This window comes from Corella eumyota, chromosome 6 (genome assembly GCF_963082875.1).
Source record: "Corella eumyota chromosome 6, kaCorEumy4.1, whole genome shotgun sequence".
NCBI classification, from domain to species: Eukaryota; Metazoa; Chordata; class Ascidiacea; order Phlebobranchia; family Corellidae; genus Corella; species Corella eumyota.
Window position 1 is genome coordinate 2,984,321 of NC_137495.1, and position 17,208 is coordinate 3,001,528.

Here is a 17,208-nt window from a genome sequence, read left to right on the forward strand (position 1 = left end):
CAATGATGACAAGTTTGTTCTTGACCATAGTTCGCCATCTATCCTTAATCTTTACTCCAGTGAAGCGATTTGGTTGGAAAATAGGAAACTTTTTAATTTTTCTCCATTGTCCTACACCATAACTTTGAACACCGCAAATAATATTCCAATCTTGCCTTAAAGTCCATTTTCGGCGACACATTTTTTTGATTACTAATACACAAACCTAATCTTCATCCTATTACCTGTAAGAAAGTAGAAATAATTGTGAAAAAACAAACACAAGACATGTACATTACATTAAACAATATATAAAAACTTAAGTTACATTAGGTTTTGTGTTATTAACCATGTTAATTATAATGCTTTTATAAGCGTCAATACACTAAAAATTTAAAAGCATAATGCACATTTCACATACAAAAGATTCTTTTAAACACAGTCAGTTAAAACATAGAAATATGTTTAAAAATAAACACATATAACAGTGTAAAAAGTTTTAAAATTAACACATATACACAAACACTTTTCACAAAATTTGGCTTAAAACAAATACAATAATAAGAAACCGCAAAATCTTATATATACAAAAAATAACAAAAAGTTGTTAGTCCGAATTGTCACTAGAAAAGATAATTGGCCTTCGATAATGTTGTTTACCAGAACATGAATACTCTGGAAAGTCGGTAGCCTTTTTCTGTTTTTTTAAAAGTTTTTCATAACCTTCTGTGACCTCTAAATTATCAAATTGTGGTGGGGGTTGCTTTGATATTGGTAGTGGAGATAATAACTGCTTGTGAGGGATATTGTGACTAGATTTATTAGGACTTTCAGCATTTAAAGGTAAAATCCTTTCTCTATTTGCTTTAGGTTTTTTAGGACTTGACTTAAATTGAGTTTTTGGATTTAACAGACTGGATTGCTGTGGTACAGGGTTCTTCTTTACATGTAAAGATTTGTCAACTTCAGTGACTTTCTTAGGTAAACCTACAAACTTTAACGGAGATTTTCGATTTTTTCTTTGTGGCGCAAAATTATCTGAATCAGAAGACAGTGGTGTAATTGGTTTGTTCTTATTTCCTTCAGTTTCAGCAGCAAATCTTTTAAAACACGAATCAAGAGACAGAATTTGACCATAAGAATCAACAGTTACAAGTTTGTTTTTTACCATTGTTCGCCACCGATCTTTAACATTGACACCAGTTATATTGGAGTCATTAAATATTGGGTGTTTTCTTACTAGTTCCCATTTTCCCATACCGAACTGGTCTACACCTAAAATAATGGCAAAATCCTGGTGTAAAGACCACTTTCTTCGTGATCGGCCTTTAGTTGTGTCTGTTGATTTATAGCTCATACCACTTATTGTCCCAATGCTTTCTAGGTCATAGTTATCATGAGGTTTGGAGCTGACAGTTTTTCTAGCTGTTGGTTTGGTCTTGACTTGAGTGAAATTAACTTTTATTAGCTTTTTTATTGGAGGAATTTCAAATACAACTTTTTCATTGACTTTTGGTGGGGAATCTTTTGTAATAACGCTTTTCTGAACAGATTGGATGCTCGCATCAGCTAGAAGAGGTTTAGAAATCACTTTTATGATTTTATTAGATTTTAATAAAGTTGGGGTAGTTTTATTTTTTAATATGATATCATTGCTTTTATTTTGGTTTGGTGATACAGGTTTTTTTGTCTTTTGATTAGTTGAACCTGCAGAAGTTTTAGACTGCACAGGCTTTTGATTTAATTTACTAACTTTTTGTGAAGCAGTTTGTTCAGAATTCTCTTTATGAATAATTTTTTGTTTTTTTCCTTGTGTTGGTGTTTTTGTATAATCCTGTTGAATTTTAAATGGAGCTTCTGTATTATTATTTTGAACTTTTAGTGTTGGTGTTTTTGCATTAGAACGATGAATATCCACCAGTGGCACTGTACTTCTAATTGTTAAAGCCTTCAATTTGTTATCTGTATGAAATAATTTACTCCTCTTAGATTTATTATCTGGACCTGAAGTTTTTACCATGTCCGTTTTACTTTTTTGATTTAAAGATATCATGGCAGGTTCATTATTTGTGTTTAAAGATATTCTGTTGTTTAATATCTTGCTTGCTTTATTCTTTGAATTTAAAGATACATCCATTTTATTTTTGTTTTTCATATTTGAAGAAAACTCAGTGTCTGTTTCAATTTTTTCAACAACATTTAAAATAAAATTTTCACTACAATGTATTCCATCAGAGTTATTGCTTGTTACAGAATTGCTTGCTTTAGTTGAATAAAAACTTTGTGTTTCTATTGTATGTTTAGGTGATATTGGTTTACTGATTTCAGTACACCTTTCTAAGGTGTTATTTACACTTTCAAATCCTTTAAAAGTGCTAGAGTCACCAAAAACATAAGGTTCTGACTTTATGGAGTTATCTGATTTAGATGATTCATCTTGAGATGGTAGAGTAGAAACATCTGACAAAATTTTTTTCTTGTCATATTTTTGTACATTTTCTTTTGACAAAGTTTGAGTGGAGATAGTTTTTTTAACAAATAGTTTAGGTGACGAAGGTTTGGAAAATTTTCGTAGCGGAAAAGTTTTTCTTGCTGTGTTTTTTCGTTTTCGATTTAAAGGCATAAAACTAGTAGTAGGAGGAACCGATTTCTGTCCAAGATATTTTTCTTTGATCCTCTGCATATTTTCGATATCTTTGTGAGCCTTATCTTCATGTACATTTTTTTCATTTGACTTTGATGCCTCCGGTTCTATTGTTATTTCATTATCTGGCTCTGGTACAACAATATTATTAACAAGCGAAGAGTTAGTTAGGACAGGGGGAATTACAATGACTTCCTCTTCATCATTTTCCAATGTAGATTCCCTTGTTTCTTTCACGTTTTTTATTCTATTACCACATAACTCCTTTACCACTACAGATTTTTGAGAAACAGAAACAAGAAAAGGTTTCTTTAAATCAGAATGCAAAGCATCTATACAATTAAACATTGTAGAAGTGTATTCAAAAATATTAAATGAATTATTTTCAATAGCTTCTTGGTAACTAATTCTATTCAAAGAAAATTCTGGAATCATTTTAAGAGCTGCTTCTTTTCCTTGTTTTCTAGACTTATCGACAACATACGCCCTAAATGTAAGATGCCACATATAGTCCAATAGTTTTAAATAACATGTATAATCTCCAAAGAGATGTTCCAGCTTCCTGACAATCACTAATACAGCTTCAAACGTACTAAATTTTTTATCGTCAATAAACTCAAAGTTCTCCTCACTGCACAAGCAGACTTTTGTAGTTAAGCAATAAAGCATACTCCGCTGATAATAGCATTGATTAATTTCAAAAGCAAATTTTAATTTTTCGATGTTACAATTTTCGTCTAAAAGCTCAGTGGAAAAATTTATGAACTCCTTATCTTGTGTAATCCAATTAGATGCCAAAATAAGTCCATTGTTTAATTTTCTGGTGTCATTGGACTTATAATGCTTCAAGTTCCTTAGGGCAAAATAACACATTGCATCGGTAATCCAACTAAACAAATTGGATTCCTTCTCACAAAAAAAATCAGTTGTCATCTTAAATTTTCAGACTAGCCCTATGTTTAAAATTACATTATCTATAAAACAAGCATTACTAGATGTACATTACTTTTTTAAAAAAAAAATTTAAAACGAAAATTTAAAACAAAAGTCAGAAAGTTGTTACGGCAATAATTTTGTAAACATTCATTTGCAATAAAACAACACAAATACTTATTTTCAACGTCCAACAGCCTAACCTATCTGCTCATTATTAAACAAAGCTAAAACAACAATAACACAAACCTCTACAACTAATTAAAAACATGTAAAACCAGACGATCTACCTTTCTGCAAGGTTTTACGCAAAAGAACCCGCTTAAATGAATCATTTCGCTGGCGTTCGACTTTGCAAATGTCGTCTGCTGGAATATTTTAAATGAAAAGTTGTTCTTATTTTGCATAAACTACACAAACTTAAAATATTATATCCAGCTAAAAATTTTATTAACTGTAGGAAAAATATGAATACTAATGAACAAGGCACAATCGCATAAGGATCACAACATATACTGCTTATCCGCTTATCCTCCAAATACATTTACATAGCAATAATGGTTAATAGATTTTAATAGAATATAGTAGTTAATAGATCATATTTTTATTTCACTACTATGTTAACTTAAAGTTTCACATTAGAAAAATAAACAATATTTCGTACAAAAACATCGGCAAACAAATACCGCCATTACGATTTACGGCTGAGTGATTTAGAATATAAACAAAGATGGCGGCTTCTAAATAACGTGGTTTCTTACGCTTCTAAAACAGAATGTATGTGATGGTGTTTACCAATCAAGAAGATTTGTTAAGAGGGCAAAAGTTGTTTGAATTATTAGGTAGATTGTATTTAAAATAAAACCCGAGTGCTATCAATAATGTCAACCATTGTTTATTTAGCAATATAGTTTTTTGTGCTAAATAATTCACGTAAATCACTAATATATAGTCGCCTAATAAAATGGTTAAAAAGTGGATTGCATATCTTATGTAAAAGGTATTTTAAAGAAGCCGGCTTGAAGAGAGACCCACGTGACTAAAATCAATTCGTGAGCGATTGGTTCACGTTTTAAGTAATGAGAATTGCTAGACTTGTGAACATTTATTCACGATCTATATGTAGTTCAATACTTTGCTTGGTATTCTTATTAAAATTTCATGTAACTCTTTTTTTTGTAATGTTTTTTGAAGAAAGATCGTAAGGAATAACGTACACTTAAGATTATGTTAAAACGATGTAAGTTAAAAATCTATTTTTAATATTGTGCAAAAAAAACAATATGGACGATTGCCCTACACAGGTCAGTTCAATGACCACTTTAAACACTGAAAGCGAACTTGCGATTCCCGTTCAAGAAGAGTCGGATATTTTAAATGTCGAAGCATTAAACTCATTAGAAAATTCCGATTTAAATTGCCCTGGCAATAAGGACGATGTTGATTTGCCCAACGATAATGCTGATCAAACCGAACGAGCACAACGCGACGAAAGACCGAAAAGAACGGTCAAGAAAAACTATCGCTTAGACATGAGCGCGAAAAAGGCGAAAAAATGGAAGCAAACCAAAGTTCAAATCAAAACATTAGAGGGAGAGTTTTTAGTTACAATGTGGTCTGGTAAGAATTAAATTTAAACTCAAATTTTAATCACTTCAGCAAAAAAATAATTTTGTATTTCAATTATGAAAGTATTTGAAAGTATTCATCCATAAACATACGAATATGCGCGCAACAGCATTACGTGTCAGTCGCTTTCGATTTTAAAATATTCAAGATGGCCGCCGTCTGTCTCTCGCTTTATGTGGTGACGTAGTTAGCCGTTCAATATGGCGACCGCTATATACAGCACTTTCCTCTTTAAATAGTAATGGATTAACTGCCATTTTGGCTACAATTTTTACTAAAGTAATATGGCGAATATTAAATTTTACACTAACAATAGATTGCAGAATTACAGTGGTAGAAGGTGAATGTTATTAACGTTATACTAGATGACTGGTGACTGAATTAGCGCTATTAATAATAATCTGGCGTTAAATCCAAAACATTTGTTAAATAAATAATGCATTAATGCCCCCCTGTTAAGTAAAATCTTTATAGAATAATTTAGATAATAGTAAAAGAAGTTAGAGTTGTCTATGTAATTGCAGAGACAGAGGTTATCTTTTATTCTTTAAATGTTGTTATTATGTTGTAAGATATTATACATTTCATATTTTTTTGTGTATTAGCAAAGGATAAAAAGAATTCACAAAGTGAGTTACCTAACCCGGAGTACTCTGATTTAACTAATGTTCAAATACCAAACTGTGGAACAGAAGAAAATATCACTAAATTAGAAGTGTCATATCAGGTAAAAAAGTATTCATAATTGTTAATATTTTTATTTAGTAACAATTATCATGAAATGAAATTTGATGATCTATTTTACAGGTGCAAAAAGAAGATCCATCGGAAAGTGAATATATATCTCCATTAGATGTTAACACTGAACCTCAAGCTGATTTAGTTATTGAACAAACTGACTTGGAACCAGTAGCAGATTTTCCAAAGTATGCTTTACATTATTAACTGTTTTAAAGCAATTCTGTTTAAGCCATTTCTTAACACTATAGGGCCTGAATATCGGCATTAAAAATAGTTAATAAATAAATATTTGTGTTTTTAGCTCTACAGGTGCAATGAAAACTAAGAAACAGAAAGTAGATGAGACAAGGACCGTCGCTTGTCCCCATAAGGTAAGTTTAGTAAATCATCTTTGTTTGGCTATATAGTCACTCTTTATCTTTAAAAATCAACTACAATACCCAACACAAAAACTGTTTCGGTTCGTATCAAAAAACTATAGCATCACCTAACAAACCTTTTTAATCATAGGGTTGTAACAAGAAATTTCGTGACAATGCTGCCATGCGAAAACACCTTCATACCCATGGACCTCGGGTTCATGTTTGTGCAGAGTGTGGAAAAGCTTTTGTTGAGAGCTCAAAACTAAAACGTCATATGCTGGTGCATACTGGAGAAAAGCCTTTTCAGGTAAGTTATCATATAAAATTTATGATAATATAAGATATATTTTAATATGAAAACACATGTAATGTTTTTGAATGTGGCCCAACTTTATTTGTTATTGTTTTGAGGTTTGGTTATGTAACATATTGTATTTTTTTATTTCAGTGCCCCTTTGACAGCTGTGGGAAACGCTTTTCACTTGATTTTAATCTTCGGACGCACATGCGCATTCACACTGGTGACCGACCATACGTTTGCCCATTCGGAAATTGTGACAAAAAATTCGCACAGTCCACAAACCTAAAATCCCATATTTTAACCCACGCAAAAGCAAGGAAAAACTCATCTGGGTCTTCGTCAGCTACATCCCCTCCTCCGTCATCGTGGTCATGAGGTTGCAACTCTTGCTGGTTTTTTTGCTGTAGCAATTTGTCAGTTCAAAAATTAATTATATAATTTACATAATACATGATGCAAGGTTAATTTCGTACAGTTGTATGATCAGCAATATTAATAATTTGTATATCAATATAAGGTGGTGAAATCCAAGTAGCATTTTTAAATGGAATTGTATTAGTTCTTCAATATTTTCACTATGTTAATTAGGTTTTTTCTTATTTTTCAATTACCTTGGCTACTTGTATTAGCCCATATTGTAATTTTTCATTATCATGTTTATTTACCAAAGCAAACTGCTGGCTGTTAATAGTTTTGTATATGCTGAAACATTATGTTTTGTTGAACTGCATTTTTAAGTTCAAGGAATCATGAAACAGTTTAATGAGCTTAAATGGTGATGTTGCTTTTGTAAAATATTGTTCAGCGCCAATTTACGTGCATGTGCTTTTTAATAAAGTTTATTTCTAACCAAAATGGTGTGTAAAAAGTAAAAAATTTTCTCTAAGCTTAACATGTACAAAACACAAGTGTTGTTTTTATATTTAAGAATAATTAATTTCTCAAATTTTCTGTGAGTTAAGTTTTCACTGATTCACTTAAATAGTAAATTAAACCACCAACTTACCATAATTCGAAGCAAACATATTACCAACATCACTTTAAAACAGGATGCAGCTTACTAATCAATAAATTACTTGATCAATAAATTAAAGAGTGTGCAGAACAATGTATTACCAATATTTTTTGTAGTTTTACTTTAAAATAGATTTTAAGACGTAAAAAGTAGAACAAAAAGAACTAAACATGCACAATAATAAGGATTGTTGAAGCAAACCAATATGAATTTTATAACATAACCCACTTCTGCATACGTATAAATAAACATTTTTGCAATAATTTAGAAATGTTTTTAGAAAAGCAAAATGCAATGTAGATTTGTAATTAAGGTTAAGAAATTAATATAAAATATTTAATAAATCATTAGTTAATCGTAACAATACATTATAAATTTAATAAATAATTTTTTGTGAAAAAATAGATCAATCTAATTTATGTGCATCTATAATACATAAAACTGTAAAAAACATTTATTTACAACCAGCTAGACTTTAGTTCAATTTTATAGCAAGGAAATGATGTAAAATAACGGTTATTATTTTTAAGATGCACTTTATAACATGCCAAGTTTTTGAAATTTTGCTTATATATATGTTCTTCTTATGTTTAACATGTAATACAGTGTTCTTTAGAAAATAACATCAAACAAATTAAGTTACTTATTTTTTTTAAATTAAGCTTCAAAATTTAAAAATCGCATACAAAAGCCCTGGCAAGAATTTTAAACAAATTTTATACAAAATATATTAAATAATATTCAACCCAAGAATAAATGAGGCAGTGTAGTCAATAAAATGTGTAATAATTTAAAAGCAATTTTTAATAAAATATAATTTATCAACATAACCAAAAAAATGTAATTAAAATTGTAAAAATATATATATTTAAAATGAAACTAATAGAGATTTTTAGAAGGTAAATATAAAATTGTGTATATTGATATTAGGCAGTTTTGAATGCTTTTTCATTTAGGTAAAGTGTTAAACTGAAAACAAATAAGCAATAAAGATGAGGGCAATAAAATTGTCGAAAATTTGAGCCTGCTTCACAATGAAGTTGTGTTAAAAACGAAGTAAAATGATAATTTATACAAATAAAAAACAAATGTGAAACTTAGTTAATAACAACAGAATAAAATCTACAAGAAAAAAAATCGCAAACTTAAGCAAATGCTGTTTTTACATGTTTGCTATAAAAATAAAATATTTTTTTTAAAACTGAATAAAGTTAACAACCTTATAGCAAAAAAATACTATGAAAAATAGAAGTGCACTTAGAAGTTAAATAACCCATTTTCAAGTATGTGAAATTTCAAAATTTTTAAAGATGGGCAAAAAATACATTGAAAGTTTTATATTACATACAAACCTGTAGAAATTTTAATAGAACAAATACTGATTGTTTAAGTTTTTTTCGTTACCGGGACGATAAATATTGACTCATAATATGAACTACCGCAAAGGTTGCTGCATTAACTGGAAAGGCCCTCAACAAGGAAGAATTTAGTCCCCTAAAAATCGAAAGATCACCTTTAATATTAGACAACTTTAATTTAAAAAACATTTAAAAATCTCAAACAAAATTTGACCACCAAACTCCTATCAATTTAAAGTCTGGTTGAATTTCTTTGAAAAGCGACATTGGTAAACATATGTTTTGATTAATTGAAAAAAAGGCATTTACATTTTGCATGTAATTAATCTTGTGTACTGGTAAAGGAAATGCCACTTTTTTTTTTTTTTCTTTTACATATTTATTTACCTTCAGTAATGAGTAAAAATAACATTTGTTAAGTTTTATACCAGTACAAATAATACAAAAACTAAATGTAAGTACAAAATTACTATATATACTTAAGTTAGACATGACCTAGTTTAAATATAACAAATATTAAGGCCACACCAAATGTATAACCGTACTAAGAACAACATATTTAATGTCTTTGAATTTAACTAATGGAGGTCTACTTACCTTACAAAAGCTTGATAACCTTCCTTTCTATAAATCTGTTCACAACAATCTACGATCCCCTTATACTTGTGTGCTTTACCCCCAGATCCATCTGCTTGAAGGTGAGACTTAACAACATCAACCGGGTAGGTAACCATCCACGATGACATACCAGCAAAACCACCAGCCAATAACATGTTGCAAATTAACTTGGCGTCGTATGGGTCGTTTTTGCCGACCTACAACAAAAAATATTGATTATTTATTGCTTCAACAATTATTTTACCATGCTGTCAACTGAATGCCAGACGCTTCGGCCCCCGGAAAAAATTTTTGGCCGAAGTGTCTTGGCTGAGGTGTCCGGGGGCCGAAGTGTCTGGTTACCCTGTCAACTTATTAAATTTACAAGACCTAAAAATGGATAAAAATACCAATTTTAAAAAATTGGTATATATACCTTAAAAATTGTTGAGGTTAAAATATCATAGGAAGCGAAATAGGTAGCAAAAGCTGGTGTTTCTCGCATAAGAGTAATAATCATTCCTCGGTAGACACCTTTTAAGCCATTTTTCTGGTAAATTTTTAATAGAACGTCAACCGAATTTCGATATACAATCTGAAAAAAAAATTATAAATAATTGAGAATGTCTTGCAATAATTTGTAAATTTAAACAACATTATAAATAGCCTATTAGATTATTTGGTAAATAAATAATAAAGCAAGGTTTAAAAAAAAAACAGAATTAAGTTATTAGAATTTTGTCAAGCAAACATTACCAAAAAATGAACTTTGAAAACAACAATTAACAGGAATTATTACAGATAAAATTTCAAGTTTGTATTTATTTATTTTATGACTCATCAGAATAACTTAAAAAACAACCTAAGGCTGGGTATTGCGCATGACTCCTTGTCCATTTAAACAACAAGTGACATAAGAAGCATGGTTGAATTACATCTTATATTTCGTGGAACTATTTTTCACCTCGACACCACAACAACATGAACAACGAACAAAACATTCTTTTGATTTCAAAGTGTAACAACAATACTCCTACATTCTTTGGTATTTAAAATTTAATAAACTACTTTATAATTAAATTTAATTATTTGACAGAATAAAACAATTCTTAATACGTTAAGATATTTTATAATCTGATTAAGAATAAACTATAAACAAATAACATCTTAATTAATTACTCAACTTCCTAGTCATTATAATTAATATATTTAAACTAATTGGAAGGGTAAAATTAATTACTATGCCTAAGCAGTAATATTTTCATATAACAATTTTTGATTTACTTTAGATGAAGATTTTTTTGATCCGATTCCCTGAACTTGCATCTGCGTTTTGGCGAGTTCCATCGGAGATGCAACAACAGACTGTACAGCACCCGCAAAAGCCCCACTTATCAGGTGGGTGGATGGGGTATCTTTGCCCAGGTATTTAATAGATTGGGCCTCGACTCCAAATACAATTGCATTGATAAGGCTTAAACCTAATAATGGGGAGGACATGCCTTTAAACAAGCCATTTACCTAAAATTAAAAAACAATTATTATATACCCTATACAATTTTATATTAAAAATTTAATTGTTTGAAAAACGTTTAATTTATTTAAATAATGGAAAAAAATGGTAAAGTATTTACAGATTCTTTTTTAATAATTGAAGAGAAGCAATGTCTGATTCCTGTGTACCTTCCACCTTGCGTTTGTAAACGAACCTAAATTAAAAATTAATTAAAATCTTATTAGTATTTTCTCTTTGGTTATGCTATTTCGTCAATTCTTTATTAATTTAAAGCGCAGTTTGTATTATATATAAACAAAAAATGTTAAGTTTTTACCTTGACAGTGTCAAATGGCTGACCTACTAACACACCTGCAATACCTTAAAAAAATAAAAATAAATATAAAACTATTAAAATCAAATCAAGTTAAAAAAATTCTAAAAAATTTCACATAAAAAAAATGTATAACTTTGCAAATAGGTCTAAGTTTTTTATATATATATTACCTCCACAACAACCAGATACATATTCAATCATAAAATGTCCCATATTCCAATTTGTAAAATCTCAATTACTATTTACATGATTACAAATTTGGATTACAGAAAAAACAGCACACTATATAATAATCTAAAAACGTAAGTATTATGTAAATTATACAAAACATAACAACGTCATTTCCTGCAATTTTTCTATCACTACTTAACCTAAAAAAAAACTACTTCAAACACGTGTTTGTACAGATGTGCACTAATGGCAGTTTACAAAAAAAATATTAATCATAGGTACATGAATTTAATTTAAATTACTTGTAAATATACCACATACTTAAAGCGCCAACGAGCTGTTTATTTCAAAGAACATACGTTTTTTTGATTTCGTTTCTGAATATTGTTTTTAAATAATTCTACCTGTGTATATCGATATAGCTGGTCATAATAAAGCTAAGGACTTGTCTCTTAACTTGATGGTGTAATAGTAATACGAAATACTAAAAAACTTCTTTATTAAACACGTGCTTATAAAATCCAACGCTTTCATAGATTTATTTTACGTTCTGTTTATAATATAATACGACATACTGCAACTCCCATACGTTTGACAATTTTATAATAGTATTATGATACGAAGCACGAACCAGACTATTTACGGAAGCCAAGTATAAAAAGGAAGTAAAATCGTTGAGTTGGTCGCAGTTTACCTAAACGTACCCTTAAATATATGACGATAAATGGGCGTATAAATAAAAATGAATTTGATTGGAAAGGGTAGGGGTGTGTATTTTTGTAACCGAAAGTGACCTACACGTTGGAAAATTTTTAAAAGTGTACTGGCTCTTATAACAAGTACGTTTTTAACTAAATTAGATATCGATTCACATCAAATACACCATTAAAAAACTAATAATTTACAACCTTAAACATTCAGCTAATATTTAAAAATAGACCGCTGTAACTAACTAATTAATGGTTTGTCCCCAAAAGTCACAACATTTAATCAGCTGCTGCTTACACATCTAACACGCTACGTAAACAAAGTCTAATAACTTTGGTACTTGAACAAATTTATGTCAGTAATTATATGTTTGGCACTTAACATTGCCATTATCGAATGACCTTGAGAATTTATGAATGAACTAATTTAGAAAAAAGGCACAGTCTTAACGCATCAGCAACCCAAGTTTTTTTCTTTTTGTCGTAGAGAAAGCACATGGCGGAAAGTGCGGGCTTCTAAAATTAGAAACTCTTAGGTCTGTTGAGTGTAGGTTAAAAATTTGCCGAGTCTTTGTGTTTAGTTTGTAAAGTAACATGATACTTTTCAATTTCCTTTTAACTAGGTTTGCAGTTATTTATAATTTATATGAGTTCGTAATATACTGTTATATAACTATTGCTATTAACCAATCGTCTTCTGAACGTATATTTATTTTAACTTTTTAGAAACTTGTAGCATCATGTCTGCAACGGTAAACAGTGTTTCAAATAATATTAGTGTTGAAAATGGATGTGATGAGCCACTTGCTAAAATTCAACGCAGGGAAATAGAAAACAAGGTTACTGTTGTTCTTGGGGCACAATGGGGTGATGAGGGTAAAGGAAAAGTTGTTGATTTGTTGGCAACAAAAGCTGACGTCGTTTGCCGAGTTCAAGTCAGTTTTACCTTATTTTAAATTCAATAATTTTTGTTTAAGTTTCTATTTAACTACTGTTTATCATATGTGCTCTAAAGTTGCATTTAGTTTATGCCTATAATTTAAGAGTTATAATTATTTAATGAATTTATTAGGGTGGCAATAATGCTGGCCATACCGTGGTGATCGGAGATAAAATGTTTGATTTTCACCTTCTACCAAGCGGGATTGTTAATGAAAACTGTAAAGCTGTCATTGGAAATGGAGTTGTTGTCAACTTACCGGAGTTATTTTCAGAAGCTTTAAAAAATGAAAAGAAAGGTAAAAAAATATTTTATGTATATACCTTACAATTAATTTACATAATAAACTTTTTCAGCATTTTTAACTTTTTAAGAAAATGTTATGATTTATAATACCCTATGCTTATGAAATGCTAATATGTTAGGCCTAACATGGTGGAGAGAGAATCTAATTGTTTCGGATCGAGCTCATATTGTGTTTCGATTTCATCAGCAAGTTGACGGCCTCCTGGAATCAATGAAGGGAAAACAAATGTATTAGTTTGTAACGTTGTGAGAGAAAAACATATTTTAATTATAACATTGTTTGTTTAAAAGAAAGCTCTGTTATTTTAGAATTAAAATGTCTTTTATGGTTGCATTTTTATTTGGTTATATTACTTTTCTTCTTGTATTTAAAACAACTGAATTTTGTATTATTTTTTTTTTAAATGTTGGTTATTTTTATTTTTTGAATTGATTGGTTTTGATAAGCTTAAGCAATTTACAATGTTTGAATTATTTATGAAGGTTGGGTACAACGAAGAAGGGAATTGGTCCAACTTATTCAAGCAAAGCTGGCAGAATGAGTTTAAGAGTTCACGATTTATTGGGAAGTGAAGAAATATTTAGAGAAAAGTAAATATGAAATTGAAATTATTTTTATTGTCTCATACAGTTTTGAAAGATTTATTATTACCATTTCCAATATTGCAATCAACATCTTTGTAAATCTGTTCATTTTACTTTATTAGTTTTGTGTTAGTCAATTTTTTTATAACTTAAATCTTATTTATTGTAGATTTATGGCTTTAGCAAATCTGTACCAACAACAGTTTGAGAATTTAGAAATTGACATAAACGCTGAAATCGAGAATTCTCTTAAACTTAGAGATGAACTTCGGCCAATGGTAAATATTTATACTACACAATTTAAGCACGTTTTAAAAAGCAAAAACGTGTAGATAATTTAGTTTACAAAACACAATGATTTTGCCTTGATGAAGTTACCTATTCACTTTATTTGATGTTATCATGCTTAACCGTGTAACAAGCATAAAATTATTCGTTATGTATTAAGCAAAGGGAAATGAATCATTCTATTGTTATGCTATACTCATGTTGACTTATTAACCTTTAGTGCTTATTAAAAACAGCATCACAACAATACATTGTTGTACTAGTACAAAATTTAATCAAGTTTGAACTTCCTTGATTACGATATTGATAAAAAGATAATTTTTTGTGTGATTAGGTTAAAGATGTCGTACATTACATGAACCAGGAGATTTTCTCGAGCAAAAAAAGAAATATTTTGGTGGAAGGAGCAAATGCTACAATGCTGGATATTGACTTTGGTATGTAAATAACTTTATTTAAAACTGTATATTAATTGTCATTTTTGGTTATTTTCTGCATTTTTTAATTTATGTTTTTCTATTTTATTGTTAAGTTACTGAAATTTTGTGATTGTTTTTAAGGCACTTACCCTTTCGTGACGTCATCCAACTGCACGATTGGCGGCGTGTGTACTGGTTTAGGGATTCCACCTAACTGCATTGGGGAAGTAGTGGGAATAGTTAAAGCGTATACCTCTCGAGTTGGCACCGGACCTTTTCCAACCGAACAACTCAACGTAAGATTATAAAATTCAATTAAAACTGATATAGGTTACGCATGCAGCGTTGATTTTTGATTGACGTATTACGTTTACGTGCAGCTGTTACGTTTAATTCTAAAGGTGAAAATCTGACCTTAACCTATTTACCTGTGGTTCAGATTAACAAATTGTTTTAAATTTAAAAATAAAGAAGCGTCTTATTAAAATTGTGAAAAAACACTGAATTGTAATAAATTATTATTAAAGTGTATTTTTTGTAAATATAAAACGATCATTGTACAATTTACGTTAAAACAGGTATTGTAATTGTGGTTTAGAGTATGTTTATGACATTATTGCACGTTTTTACTACACTGATGTTATCCATCAAACCGATTAAAGTTAAAACGCGGAAATGAGTTTAATCCGACGTGTGTTTATTGTTTGCGTTTAAACCGGGTATTTGTTTGTTGTTAATTGAATTATAAGTTAATAAAACCAAATTTAAAACATATACCAATATTAGGTGTGTAACAACAATGAATTACTTTCATTTTAAAATGTATTAAGCCATACAAAACAAGAGCAAAACTTGAACGATTTACGTAGGTTTGAAATCGCACACTACTTTACTTTAAAATTTAAAAATATTTTTCTTTTTCCTTATAGGAGGTAGGTGAGAGTCTACAGACTATTGGTAAAGAGTTTGGAGTGACCACAGGTAGAAAGAGACGATGTGGTTGGCTTGATCTTGCTATAGTCAAATATTCTCACGTTATTAACAACTACACTTGGTATGTATGACAACATCTGTATTTATAAACTACAAAACTTCAACTGATAACATTTGTATTAAAACAGAAATTGTATTCAGTCATTTCTCACTAGGGTTATTAGGTTAAGTTGTATATAGATATATGCAAAGGAAAACTAATAAAAATAGCTTGGTCTAAGTTTTAATTTAAATTTGATGTACAATTTTTGTTTTCCTAGCATTGCTATTACTAAACTTGATATCTTGGATTCATTCAAGGAACTAAAGATCGGGGTTGCTTATAAACACAACGGGAAATCTCTGCCTCTTTTTCCGGGTAAATAACTACCTATTTTCAATAAAAAACGAAACCCTTTTTGTGATGTTCTGACTTTATAACTTATTTTTGTTTACGTCGCTATAGCATCGTTAGAGATTTTAGAGAACGTAGAGGTCGAATACATTACAGTGCCAGGCTGGATGTCAAGCACCTCATCTTGTCGCACCTTTGGGGAATTACCCACGAACGCGAAAAATTACATAAAGAAAATTCAAGAAATTTTGCATGTGCCAAGTAAGTATAAGTTTAATTTTATTACATTTGTAAGTTGGCGCCATTAATTATAACTTTTCGGTTTTTAGTTCGTTATATTGGAGTTGGCCAGGCCAGATCTGCCATTATTCAAGTTAACTGATGTCAACATTGTTTGTTTCTGCCTACGTCATCGCCCTTCAATGACGTCATTTGCTATGGCGTCACCGTAATCTCGTTCTTGCACTTTTTGACTGAGTGGTGTTTTTAGTGCCTTTTTTAGTTTTCAATGACGTCACTCTTGAAATTATTTTACCAGAACGTCATTGTTTTATGTTTAGTAGTCGTTCTTTTATCTTCTTTCTTACCTAATTAGTTTTATTAGTTTTAAATATTATACACAAGTCTGATGATACACATTTAGTAATATAGTAAATCATGCAAAATTGTAAAAAGAACTTGGCGTTCGTAGTAAAATGGGATTTGCTTTTTATTTTTACCCTAACAACATTGTAAACTTTGCTTTTATTTTGTTAAGTATTTTAATGTATGGATTTAACTAATAAGTCCCCACTTATAATTGTTTTTAGGACTTTAAATATTGCTTGTTTATTGCGAAATAAAATTAACTATGTTATTTTGTGTAAAATATAAAGGTTAAGTAATATATAAAGGTTAAACTTGGTCATGGGTATTAAAAACAGCGCTCTGGTTGGGACTTAGACTTAACTAACAACTTATGCTGTCTTGGGTTCGCTTCCTAATGCTACTCCTATAGATCACGGTTGGCTAAAACATTATAAACAAGCCAAAAACCAAATAAAAAACTAGATTTATTTGATTAATAAAATATGG

At 29.8% G+C, this 17,208-nt stretch overlaps 3 protein-coding genes across 4 annotated transcripts; 2 read left to right on the top strand and 1 right to left on the bottom strand.

Annotated features, from left to right (window-relative positions):
* The first annotated feature begins 4,755 nt into the window (after positions 1 to 4,755).
* LOC145754903 (uncharacterized) lies at positions 4,756 to 7,771 on the top strand. The gene is made up of 6 exons (XM_082571068.1): positions 4,756 to 5,176; positions 5,791 to 5,912; positions 5,993 to 6,111; positions 6,228 to 6,297; positions 6,437 to 6,595; positions 6,737 to 7,771. The coding sequence occupies exons 1-6, from the start codon at positions 4,840 to 4,842 to the stop codon at positions 6,962 to 6,964; spliced, it is 1,035 nt and encodes a 344-aa protein (XP_082427194.1). The 5' UTR covers positions 4,756 to 4,839; the 3' UTR covers positions 6,965 to 7,771.
* LOC145754904 (mitochondrial basic amino acids transporter-like) lies at positions 7,496 to 12,228 on the bottom strand. The gene is made up of 7 exons (XM_082571069.1): positions 11,562 to 12,228; positions 11,392 to 11,435; positions 11,194 to 11,268; positions 10,844 to 11,080; positions 9,996 to 10,154; positions 9,560 to 9,777; positions 7,496 to 9,098 (listed from the first exon to the last, which is right to left on the bottom strand). The coding sequence occupies exons 1-7, from the start codon at positions 11,602 to 11,604 to the stop codon at positions 9,005 to 9,007; spliced, it is 870 nt and encodes a 289-aa protein (XP_082427195.1). The 5' UTR covers positions 11,605 to 12,228; the 3' UTR covers positions 7,496 to 9,004.
* Positions 12,229 to 12,667: 439 nt separating this feature from the next.
* LOC145755644 (adenylosuccinate synthetase isozyme 1 B-like) lies at positions 12,668 to 16,990 on the top strand. 2 transcript variants are annotated; one of them, XM_082571892.1, is made up of 12 exons: positions 12,668 to 12,805; positions 12,996 to 13,204; positions 13,342 to 13,507; positions 13,635 to 13,743; positions 13,999 to 14,106; positions 14,270 to 14,378; positions 14,723 to 14,825; positions 14,949 to 15,103; positions 15,737 to 15,861; positions 16,061 to 16,158; positions 16,246 to 16,395; positions 16,464 to 16,990. In XM_082571892.1, exons 2-12 carry the CDS (start codon positions 13,010 to 13,012, stop codon positions 16,514 to 16,516), a joined length of 1,371 nt encoding a protein of 456 aa, XP_082428018.1. In that variant the 5' UTR covers positions 12,668 to 12,805; positions 12,996 to 13,009; the 3' UTR covers positions 16,517 to 16,990. The 2 variants fall into 2 exon arrangements, with proteins under 2 accessions (XP_082428018.1, XP_082428019.1); XM_082571893.1 differs by lacking the exon at positions 12,668 to 12,805 and adding an exon at positions 12,873 to 12,892.
* Positions 16,991 to 17,208: the final 218 nt, after the last annotated feature.